The 8,776-nt window shown below is 45.1% G+C and overlaps 1 protein-coding gene across 1 annotated transcript in view; it reads left to right on the top strand.

The window, feature by feature from the left end:
• Positions 1 to 8,389, top strand: part of DISP3 (dispatched RND transporter family member 3) — a 41,703-nt gene extending 33,314 nt beyond the window's left edge. The window contains 5 exon segments of the mRNA XM_069079502.1: positions 1 to 12; positions 1,428 to 1,587; positions 2,110 to 2,223; positions 2,875 to 3,041; positions 7,939 to 8,389. The exon segment at positions 1 to 12 is cut by the window's left edge and continues 143 nt beyond it. Coding sequence (XP_068935603.1) covers positions 1 to 12; positions 1,428 to 1,587; positions 2,110 to 2,223; positions 2,875 to 3,041; positions 7,939 to 8,301 — 816 coding nt within the window. The 3' untranslated portion in view covers positions 8,302 to 8,389.
• Positions 8,390 to 8,776: the final 387 nt, after the last annotated feature.

Below are 8,776 nucleotides of genomic sequence, written 5' to 3'. Positions count from 1 at the left end.
TGGGAGTAGGCTGTAATCACAGCAAACCCTCCTTGCCTTTCTCTGTCCCATGGCAGGGCCAATCCCTGAGTCCTTTTGGAAAGTGAGCAGGACCTACTAGTGCTGGTCTCTCTGACAAAGCAGGGATCAACATCGGGTATCCCTACAGCCCACTAATAGGATTCCCTCAGGCACCTTGAACTTGGTTTCTGAAAAGGAATAGGAGAGCAGATTGATGGGCGTGGTCTTGAAGGGGGTTATGGCATAAGATTAAGCACTGGGAATGGACCTTAGAGCACAGACTAAGCTAAAAAGAATCTTAGAGCAGAGAATGTCAGGGAGGTGCCTTAGGACAGAGAATGTCAGAACTGAGAGAGCCCTTAGAATCTAGAATGTCAGAGCTGGGAGGGCCCTTAGAACACAGGATGTCAAAACTGAGAAGAACCTTAGAATATTAAATGTCATAAGCTGGGACTGAAAGGGATCTATAATTCAACTGCTTATTTTTACAAAACAGGAAACAAAGTCATAGAACTCTTTCTCTCCTATGAGAAAAGAGAAAGACTTGCCCAAGGTCATGTCCAAGTTGGTGGCAAAATTGAGACCTATGTCCTTTGGCTACCATTCTGCGTTTTAACATTGAATGTTGTGAGGTCCCTTCCAATTTGATGCTTGCTAGGTATATGGGGTTTGGGATTGGTTTGAAAATCCTCATTGGTCTAACTGGGGCCAGGGAAACTCCAAGAAACATCTGGATTAGAGGGGTAGATGATTCCTTTGGATGGTCAAAGGAATGGTCATTGGAAGCAGAATGAGATAGAAGATAGCAAGAAAGTTAATTAATAGGTACAAAGTCATGGGCTGGGGTACCAGGAACAATTGATTTGCTGAAAGAGAAACTAAAATTATCTCAGGAATGTGGGCCGAAGTTTTTCTCCTCACTGAAATCCAGGAATTGACCTAAATGATCTCTATGCCTCCTTTAAGCTCTAAAACTGATGATCCTATGTTCTAAGTTCTCTCTGTCATTCTAAGTTTTCTCATTCTGTGTTCTAAGGGCCCTCTCAGCTCTGACATCCTGTGTTCTAAGGGCCCTCCCAGCTCTGACATTCTGTATTCTAAGGGCCCTCCCAGCTCTGATCTCCTGTGTTCTAAGGGCCCTCCCAGCTCTGACATCCTGTATTCTAAGGGCCCTCCCAGCTCTGACATTCTGTGTTCTAAGATCCTTCCATATCTAACATTCTATGAATCTACACCTTTGTTTTGTGGTTTACTGTGCTTATCCCTTAAACTGTTGTGATGTAAAGGGTAAGCAAAGTATTTATATCCCTTAGGGTGGTGAGAGAACATATGTCCAAATGGGGTAGGGAAGACAAGGCATACCTATTCCCCCCAGTCATGCCCATCTAAGGGAACCTTGGCCTCATAGGACTGTTGGTCTCCTGCAGACTACCTACAAAGGCAAGTCATCTTTCCAGACATACTCTGACTACCTCAAGTGGGAGACTTTCCTACAGCAGCAGCTGCAGCTGTCCCCAGAGGGCTCAGCCCTCCGCCGAGGCTTCCAAACCTGTGAACATTGGAAGCAAGTCTTCATGGAAATCATAGGTAAGACCCCTCCCACCAATCCCTGATACTCAATTGTATCTTTGCCAATCTATTTTCCTTAATTGTCCCATCCTCCTCCTCACACCCTGAAGGGGAACAGGCTATGCCTCAGTGGAGGGAAGGCAGGGACCTCATCTAAAGATCAGTTGCCTAGAGAGGGGAAGGGGAAGAGTGGCCTCAGAGTTCTAATGCCAGTTCTGTTGCTGATCAGCTGGGCATCCCTGGCCAAGGTGACGTGACGACTTCTCTGAGTGTGGTGGTTGTGATTATGACCTTGCCTAAATTGTTAAAAGCATCCCCAAATACATAGGAGTAAAACTAAACAACTATGTCCATATTATTAACATGAAGCATTTTTCTGGGTCACATGCTGAACCAGATGTAATCAGACCTGGGGTTTAGTCCTTACTAACTATATATTGTTGGACAAACCTCTTTAGTCTTAGACCAGTGTGGAATTGTAGCTGCAACTAGTGACCTGGGTTGAGATCCTTTTATCACTATTTTCTCTCATCATTTCAGGTGTGCAGAGTGCCCTATATGGCCTAGCCCTCTCACTGATCATCTGTGTAGCTGCTGTTGCAGTGTTTACCACCCACATCCTGCTGCTTCTGCCTGTGCTGCTGAGTATCCTAGGTATTTGGGGGGGGGGGTCTAGGAAGGGGAAGTTCCTGGGGTCTCCACAGGGACTCAACAGAGCACTTTGATCCTGTTACCTCTAATTTGTTGCTTCTAATAGACTTCCTTTCAACACAAAATCCAAGTCCCCTTATGCTTATTAGAATTGTTTGCAAAATAAGAGTTCCTGAACTCTTAGTGTGCCTAAGTCCATGGTCTAACCTAGTCTGTGGGCTTCTCCCATGAATACAAAATTAATGGGTTTTGTGTCAATAATTTGGCTTGCTCAAAGGCCTTTTCTACTTTCAGAGGTATTTCCATAGGTTCCTATTTTCTCAATAGGTAAGTTGGTTGGGGATAAGGGAGAGGCTCCACTGTATTTTTGTCTCTTTCAAAATTCCCCTTGACTTTCTGTGACCCACTCCACCCTCTAGCCTCTCCTTTAGGTCCTTTGCTCTACTCCCATTACTATCATCTTTCTTCCCCTTAATTTTAACCATATCCATACTGGGAAGCCTCCTGCCTACCCATCCTCCCTACTCAGTAGCCCTGGCCTTGCATAGGCCAGACTCCATCCTAGTACATAGGGCAAGATCAGAAAGATCAGAAACTTAGCTCAAACCACCCATCAGCCAGTCCTTCCTGCCTAAGGTCTAACTCTCTCTGCAGGCATTGTGTGCTTGGTGGTCACCATCATGTACTGGTCTGGCTGGGAGATGGGTGCTGTGGAGGCCATATCTCTGTCCATCCTTGTTGGCTCCTCTGTGGATTACTGTGTGCATCTCGTGGAAGGGTACCTACTGGCAGGGGAGAGCCTTCCCCTCCACCCAGCTGAGGTGAGAACCTGCCTACCCCACCCCACTGACTGTGCAATCAGATTCTGTCCAGGATCCATTGTGCCATTCCCCAATCCCCACTAGCTGGAGTCAGTGCTCCAGATTACTAAGATTCCTTTTAAAGCAATCTTCCTAGTGGATGGGGTTTAGGAGAGCAGATCTCAAAGCTCTGCTGATGGCTTCCTTCGCTTCATAATCATAGTAGTGGTGATGATGATGATAAATTATATTGCATGTTTACGAAACATTTATCCCAGGACAATTCTGTAAGGGAAGTTGTGCCAGTATTAATATACCCATTTTGCAGATAACTGAAACCTAGAGAGGGGAATGTCTTACCCAAGGTCATGTAACTAGCAAGTGTTATAGGTGGGACTTGGTCCTATGTATTGTGACTACCAGTCCAGTGTGGTTTCCATGATTTGTTGAAGATCTGAGGGTGCATATTGCAAAAAGGCAACACCAGGTTAATTATATTATTGGTGAATATTTTTGAATTAGCAATGAACTAGGTATTGGGGTCAGAGTCAAGGAGAACAAGAGGTTGAGAGCATAAATGGAAAAATATCTTCCACGAAGAGCCTCACTGACTCCCTGGGAAAATTCCCTTGCCTTTTTTTTTACTCTGAGTTCTAGGTTTTATGCTTGGAGCACTGGAAAGTTCTGGGTCTGTCTTGGTTTGGGCATTTTGTTTTAAAGCTCATTATTCCATTTCGACCATAGCGGGGTTCCCTCCCCCACTCTTCCTCCATGCCTCCCACCTCCTAACACCTGGGGCCCCCAGTGCTTAACATAGTGCCTGGCACACAGTAGAAGCTTAATAAATGCTATTTGACTGACAAAAAACAGAACTAGATCTGGGAAACATATAACAATGTAAGCAAGCAATCAGTCAATCAACATTTATCAAGCATTTACTGTGTGTCAGGCACTGTACTAAACTCTGAGGCTACAAAGAAAGGCAAAATCTCAGAGGAAGGCACTAGCAGGGGGATAAGCTGAGTTTTGAAGGAATCAGGGAAGCCAGGAAGAAGAGATGGGGAAGGAGAGCATTCTAGGCATGGGGTGTAGCTGGTGCAAACATATGTAGATGGGAGATGGATGGTCATGCATGAGGAACATCGAGGAAGCCAGTGTAACTGGATCATAGAGCCCATGGATGGGAGGAAAGTATAAGAAGACTGGAAAGGTAGGAAGGGGCCAGGTTGTGAAGGGCTTTAAATGCCGAATAGAGAATTTATTTTTTTCCGAAGATAATAGGGAGCCAGTGGAGTTTATTGAATGAGGGCAGGGTGGGTACCATGGGTGAGAACTATATGGTCAGACCTGTGCTTTATTTAGGAAGATCACTTTGTCAGCTAAAGGGAGGCTGGAGTGGGAGGTGCTTGAAATAAAGAAACTGTTAGGAGGCTACTACAACTGGCCGCAGGATTGGTGCTTTGTGAATAAAAAGTATGGATATTCCAATCTAGGGCAGATTTGGGGGGAGGGGAAGGGGAATCACAGACTGATGTTCAAGGATCTGCCTCATTTGGCTTCCTGTAGACTAGGAAGAACATAACTGAGGTTTGTGATTTTGGGGGAAAGGAGCAAAATTGAGAATTGGGAAGGGAGAGATGCTAGAAAATAGAAATGACAAGATAACAACAGATTGGATGTGTGGGGTGAGTTCGAGGGAGGAGTTGAGTTTTCCATGAGTTTTATCAACTTCTCCTTGGCTTGTCCTTCATAATCTGTTTTGACTACAGTCACATCCATGCCAGATAAATATAGAAGAGAATGACAAAGAGGATAAAAGAGGTTGTTGATCCAAGGGCCAGGAAGAAAGGTGGTATCTTTGAAATTAACAGGGAAATTGGGAAGGGGTGGTGTAGGGGGTGGGGAAGATTTCCCCACCTGACTCAAATCATAGAATTACAGACCACAGAACTAGAAGGAATCCTCAACTCTCTCACTATACAGATGAGGAAACTGAGGCACAGAAGGGAAGGACTGACTTGCCCAAGGTCCTATATAGAGTTAGTTATCATGAACCTATTTCTCATGAATACCCAAAGCTCTTTCTCCAACACTAGTGAGAAGGGTAGGAAGTTACCAGCAGAGATCTAACTCTCCTGAGCTAGAGGCGGGGATGGGGTGGAGAGAGGGCTCACAGTTAGTGTGCTGCATACTCAGAGTCCTATTTAGACAAGGATGGTTAAAGGGGAAAAGTGCCCTCCCCCTTGGGTGGGTCATGTGCAAGTAAGGCATAGTCAGAAGAAGCAATATGGCAGACTGGAGAGAGGGCCAGCATTGGAGTTGGGAAGACTTACCTCTGGCATATGTGGGCTGTGTGACTCTGGGTGAGTCACTTAACCTCTCTGTGCTCCAGGAACCTCTCTAAGGCAAGGCTGTTCAACCTTCTGTGTCATGGATCCCTTTGACAACAGTCTGTCAAAGCCCTTAGACCTCTTCTCAGAAGAATGGTTTTAAATATATGAAATAAAAAACAGAAGGTTACAAATCCAACAAAGGAAACCAATTATATGAAAATAGAGAGAGTCATATTGAAATATGCATACATATATAGAGTGAATTATGTTGAAGCATATATATACATATATAAGGATATATAAAATATACACACACGATATATAGTTCTGATGAAACATACATGTATGCATTATGTACATCTGTAGTTATATTTAAATATGTGCATACCTATAGAGTGTTATGTTGAAATATACATACATATATAGAGAGTTATATTGAAATATATGTATATAGTTATATTGAAATATACATGCATGTATGCACAAAGAGTTCTTTTGAAATACATACATACATATATTTGGAGAGAGTTATGTTGATATATGCACACATATGTGTACATTTATCTCAGATCCCTTCTGCTAACACACACGCACACATGCATACACATATGCTCATGCTTGCCCAGCTGCACTCATCCAGTCCAACTCACTCATTTTGCAAGGGGGAAATATAAGGCTTTAAGAGATCAAGTGACTTGTTCAAGGTCACACAGGAGGTAAGTAGAATTTGAACTCAGATCCTATGAGTCTGAATCAAGGACCAACCCCAAACAATGTAGTCAGCCTCACTTACCTACTCGCTCTGACCTCATCTAGCTTTGTGTTGGCTCTGACCAGCATCCTGAAAAAAACATTAAATTAGAAGAGCTTCAGACACATTTCCGAAAGATTGACCCTGGTAAGCTTCCTCACTCCCTAACCAGGACACTCTATCCCCCTGTTCTATTCCCTCATATATATAGCACAGTGCCTATGGGTACTTCATGGGCAGGTATATTATGGATAGAGGTAGGGTTGCCTAGTAGATAGAGTCAGGAAGACCTGAGCTCATGTCCCACCCCTGACACGTATGAGTTGTATGCAAGTTGTTTGACTTCTGTGTCCTAGGCAACTCTCTAAGATGGTAAGTTGCATACTAGGTACTCATTTACCTTGGTGGGGAGGTTTCTCTACATCACAGAAATCAAAGATCTGACCTCCATTCCCACCCCCAAAGAAATGTACCCTGAGATGCCAGGGACAGCATAACAGTAGATAGCAGGCTGGACAGGATTTGACATCTACTAGCTGGCATGACCAGAGGTGAGACATGTAACTGTTTTGAAGCTTAGGCAACTAAGACATCTACCTTCGACCTTCTTCAGTGCTCTACATTCTTGTTGGCAGGGTCCATCTCCAGTCCTGATTGATATCAGGCCACTGGACCCAGATGGCACTGGAGGAGAAAATGAGACTGGTGACTTTGCACATCCCTCCCTCACTTAAATCCAATTCACTTGCGAGTCATAGCATCACCTCCCTGATGCCATGGTCCTCTTCAAGAAAGAAGGATAAGCAACAGCAATGATTTATTGACAGTCATTACTCTCTTATTTTCTGTTTCCTGTCTCCCTCTGTCTCTGTTTTTGGTTTCTCTTCCTCTTTGTGTCTCTCTCCTCCTCCTTCCTCTTCTTCTTCCTCTTCCTCTCCCTCCTCCTCATCTTCCTCTTCTTCTTCCCCCTTCTCTCTCTTTCTCTCTCTGTCCCTCTCCCTCTCTCTCTGTCTCTGTCTCTCTCCCCTCCCCCTCTCTCTCCCCTCCCCCTCTTTCTCCCTTCTCCCTCTCTCTCCTCCCCCCCATCTTTCTGTGTTTCTCATTGTCTCACACACACAAGCAGCAGGGTGTATGTCACTTTACCTTACACACAAGTGTATTTCATATACATGCATATGTGCACATGTGTATTTATATACACACATCCAACCATGCTCCATATATTCAAGTATATTACACATACTTGTCCCAGCAGCCCCAGGTGAGATGAAGGAGGGACACTAGTCCTCCATGTTCTGAGCAGCACTGAGTGCTAGGAGGGCTAGGGATCTAGCCCCTGTGGGTGGGGCAGGTGGTACTAGAGATAAGCAGGGTCCACAAAAATTAACACTATCTAGCAGCAACCAGAGCTGGTGAGGGTAGTTGGATGGCCTGGGAGAGGGGTGCTGATCCAGTTGTTCATCTCTTCAGCCCCTACCCACTCTAGTACTAAGTGCTATCCTAGTGGGACTAAGGTGCATCATGGTTCAACATTCATAGGATTTGCTTCTTGGGCAGGGTCTATACCTACATTATAGAATCCAAATTTCTACAATGAAAAGACTGTGGAGACCTAGAACTGGAGTTTAAATCCTGACCATGCAACTTACCACCTGTGTGACCTTGGGCAGGTCATTTCTTCTCTGACTCAATTTCTTCATCTACAAAATGAGATTGGATAAATCCAAGGTCTCTTAACCACATGATCCAGAAACCTGAAATCTGGAGCATCCCACAGGTTCTAGGCTATCTCCTGATTGAAACCCTCCCCAGTCTCTCTTTTGCCTTTGGACAGGACCCCAGTGCCCAGCGCCAATGGAGGACCCTGGAGGCTGTCCGGCATGTGGGTGTGGCCATCGTCTCAAGTGCTGTCACCACAGTCATAGCGACAGTGCCCTTGTTCTTCTGCATTATTGCTCCCTTTGCTAAATTTGGAAAGATCGTCGCACTCAACACAGGGGTCTCCATTCTCTACACTCTTACCGTCAGCACAGCCCTGCTTGGTGTCATGGCTCCCAGCTCCTTCACCCGAAGCAGGACTTCCTTCCTGAAAGCCCTGGGTGCTGTACTCTTGACTGGTAGCCTAGGCTTGGGTATCTGTCTTCTGCTTCTAAAAAACGGATACAAAATCCCCCTACCCAGTGGGACCAACCTCTAGTCCTGGGACATCCACTACCTTTTCTTTCCTTTATTCTAACTTTATTTTTTTTAAGAGGGACATTTTTTGTAAACTTTTTGCCTGAAGGAAAAACCAGGGTGGGGGGAGGGGCAGAAAGGAGGGAGGGGACTCCAAGTCAGAGAAAGCATGGGAAAGGGAGTCAGATATTTGACTTCGAGGCACTTTATTGCATAGTAAGGCACTGAACTCTTTATTTCCTTGGTCCCCAGACAGCAGTGTCCAAGACACCACAGAGGAAGGGCACAGGGCCCCTCCACTGCCTGGGGACAGAACTGAAGACAAAGTGGCAAGTGGGAACCCAGTTGACAGATGGTGGCCACTACCCAACAGTGACCTCTCCTGACTGGGTATCTCAGGCTATACTCTTGACCTTTCACAGATGCTGGAAAGGCTCTTGAGCCATTAGGGTGGAAATGGCACTCCCACCCAACACTCTTCTCCCTATTTTTTTAAA

The sequence above is a fragment of the Petaurus breviceps genome, unplaced genomic scaffold, assembly GCF_028583685.1.
Source record: "Petaurus breviceps papuanus isolate PSGF00001 unplaced genomic scaffold, PetGlider_PUasm1.0 91041, whole genome shotgun sequence".
NCBI classification, from domain to species: domain Eukaryota; kingdom Metazoa; phylum Chordata; class Mammalia; order Diprotodontia; family Petauridae; genus Petaurus; species Petaurus breviceps.
The sequence above is the reverse complement of the archived record's forward strand: the minus strand, read 5'-3'. Positions and strand labels throughout refer to the sequence as shown.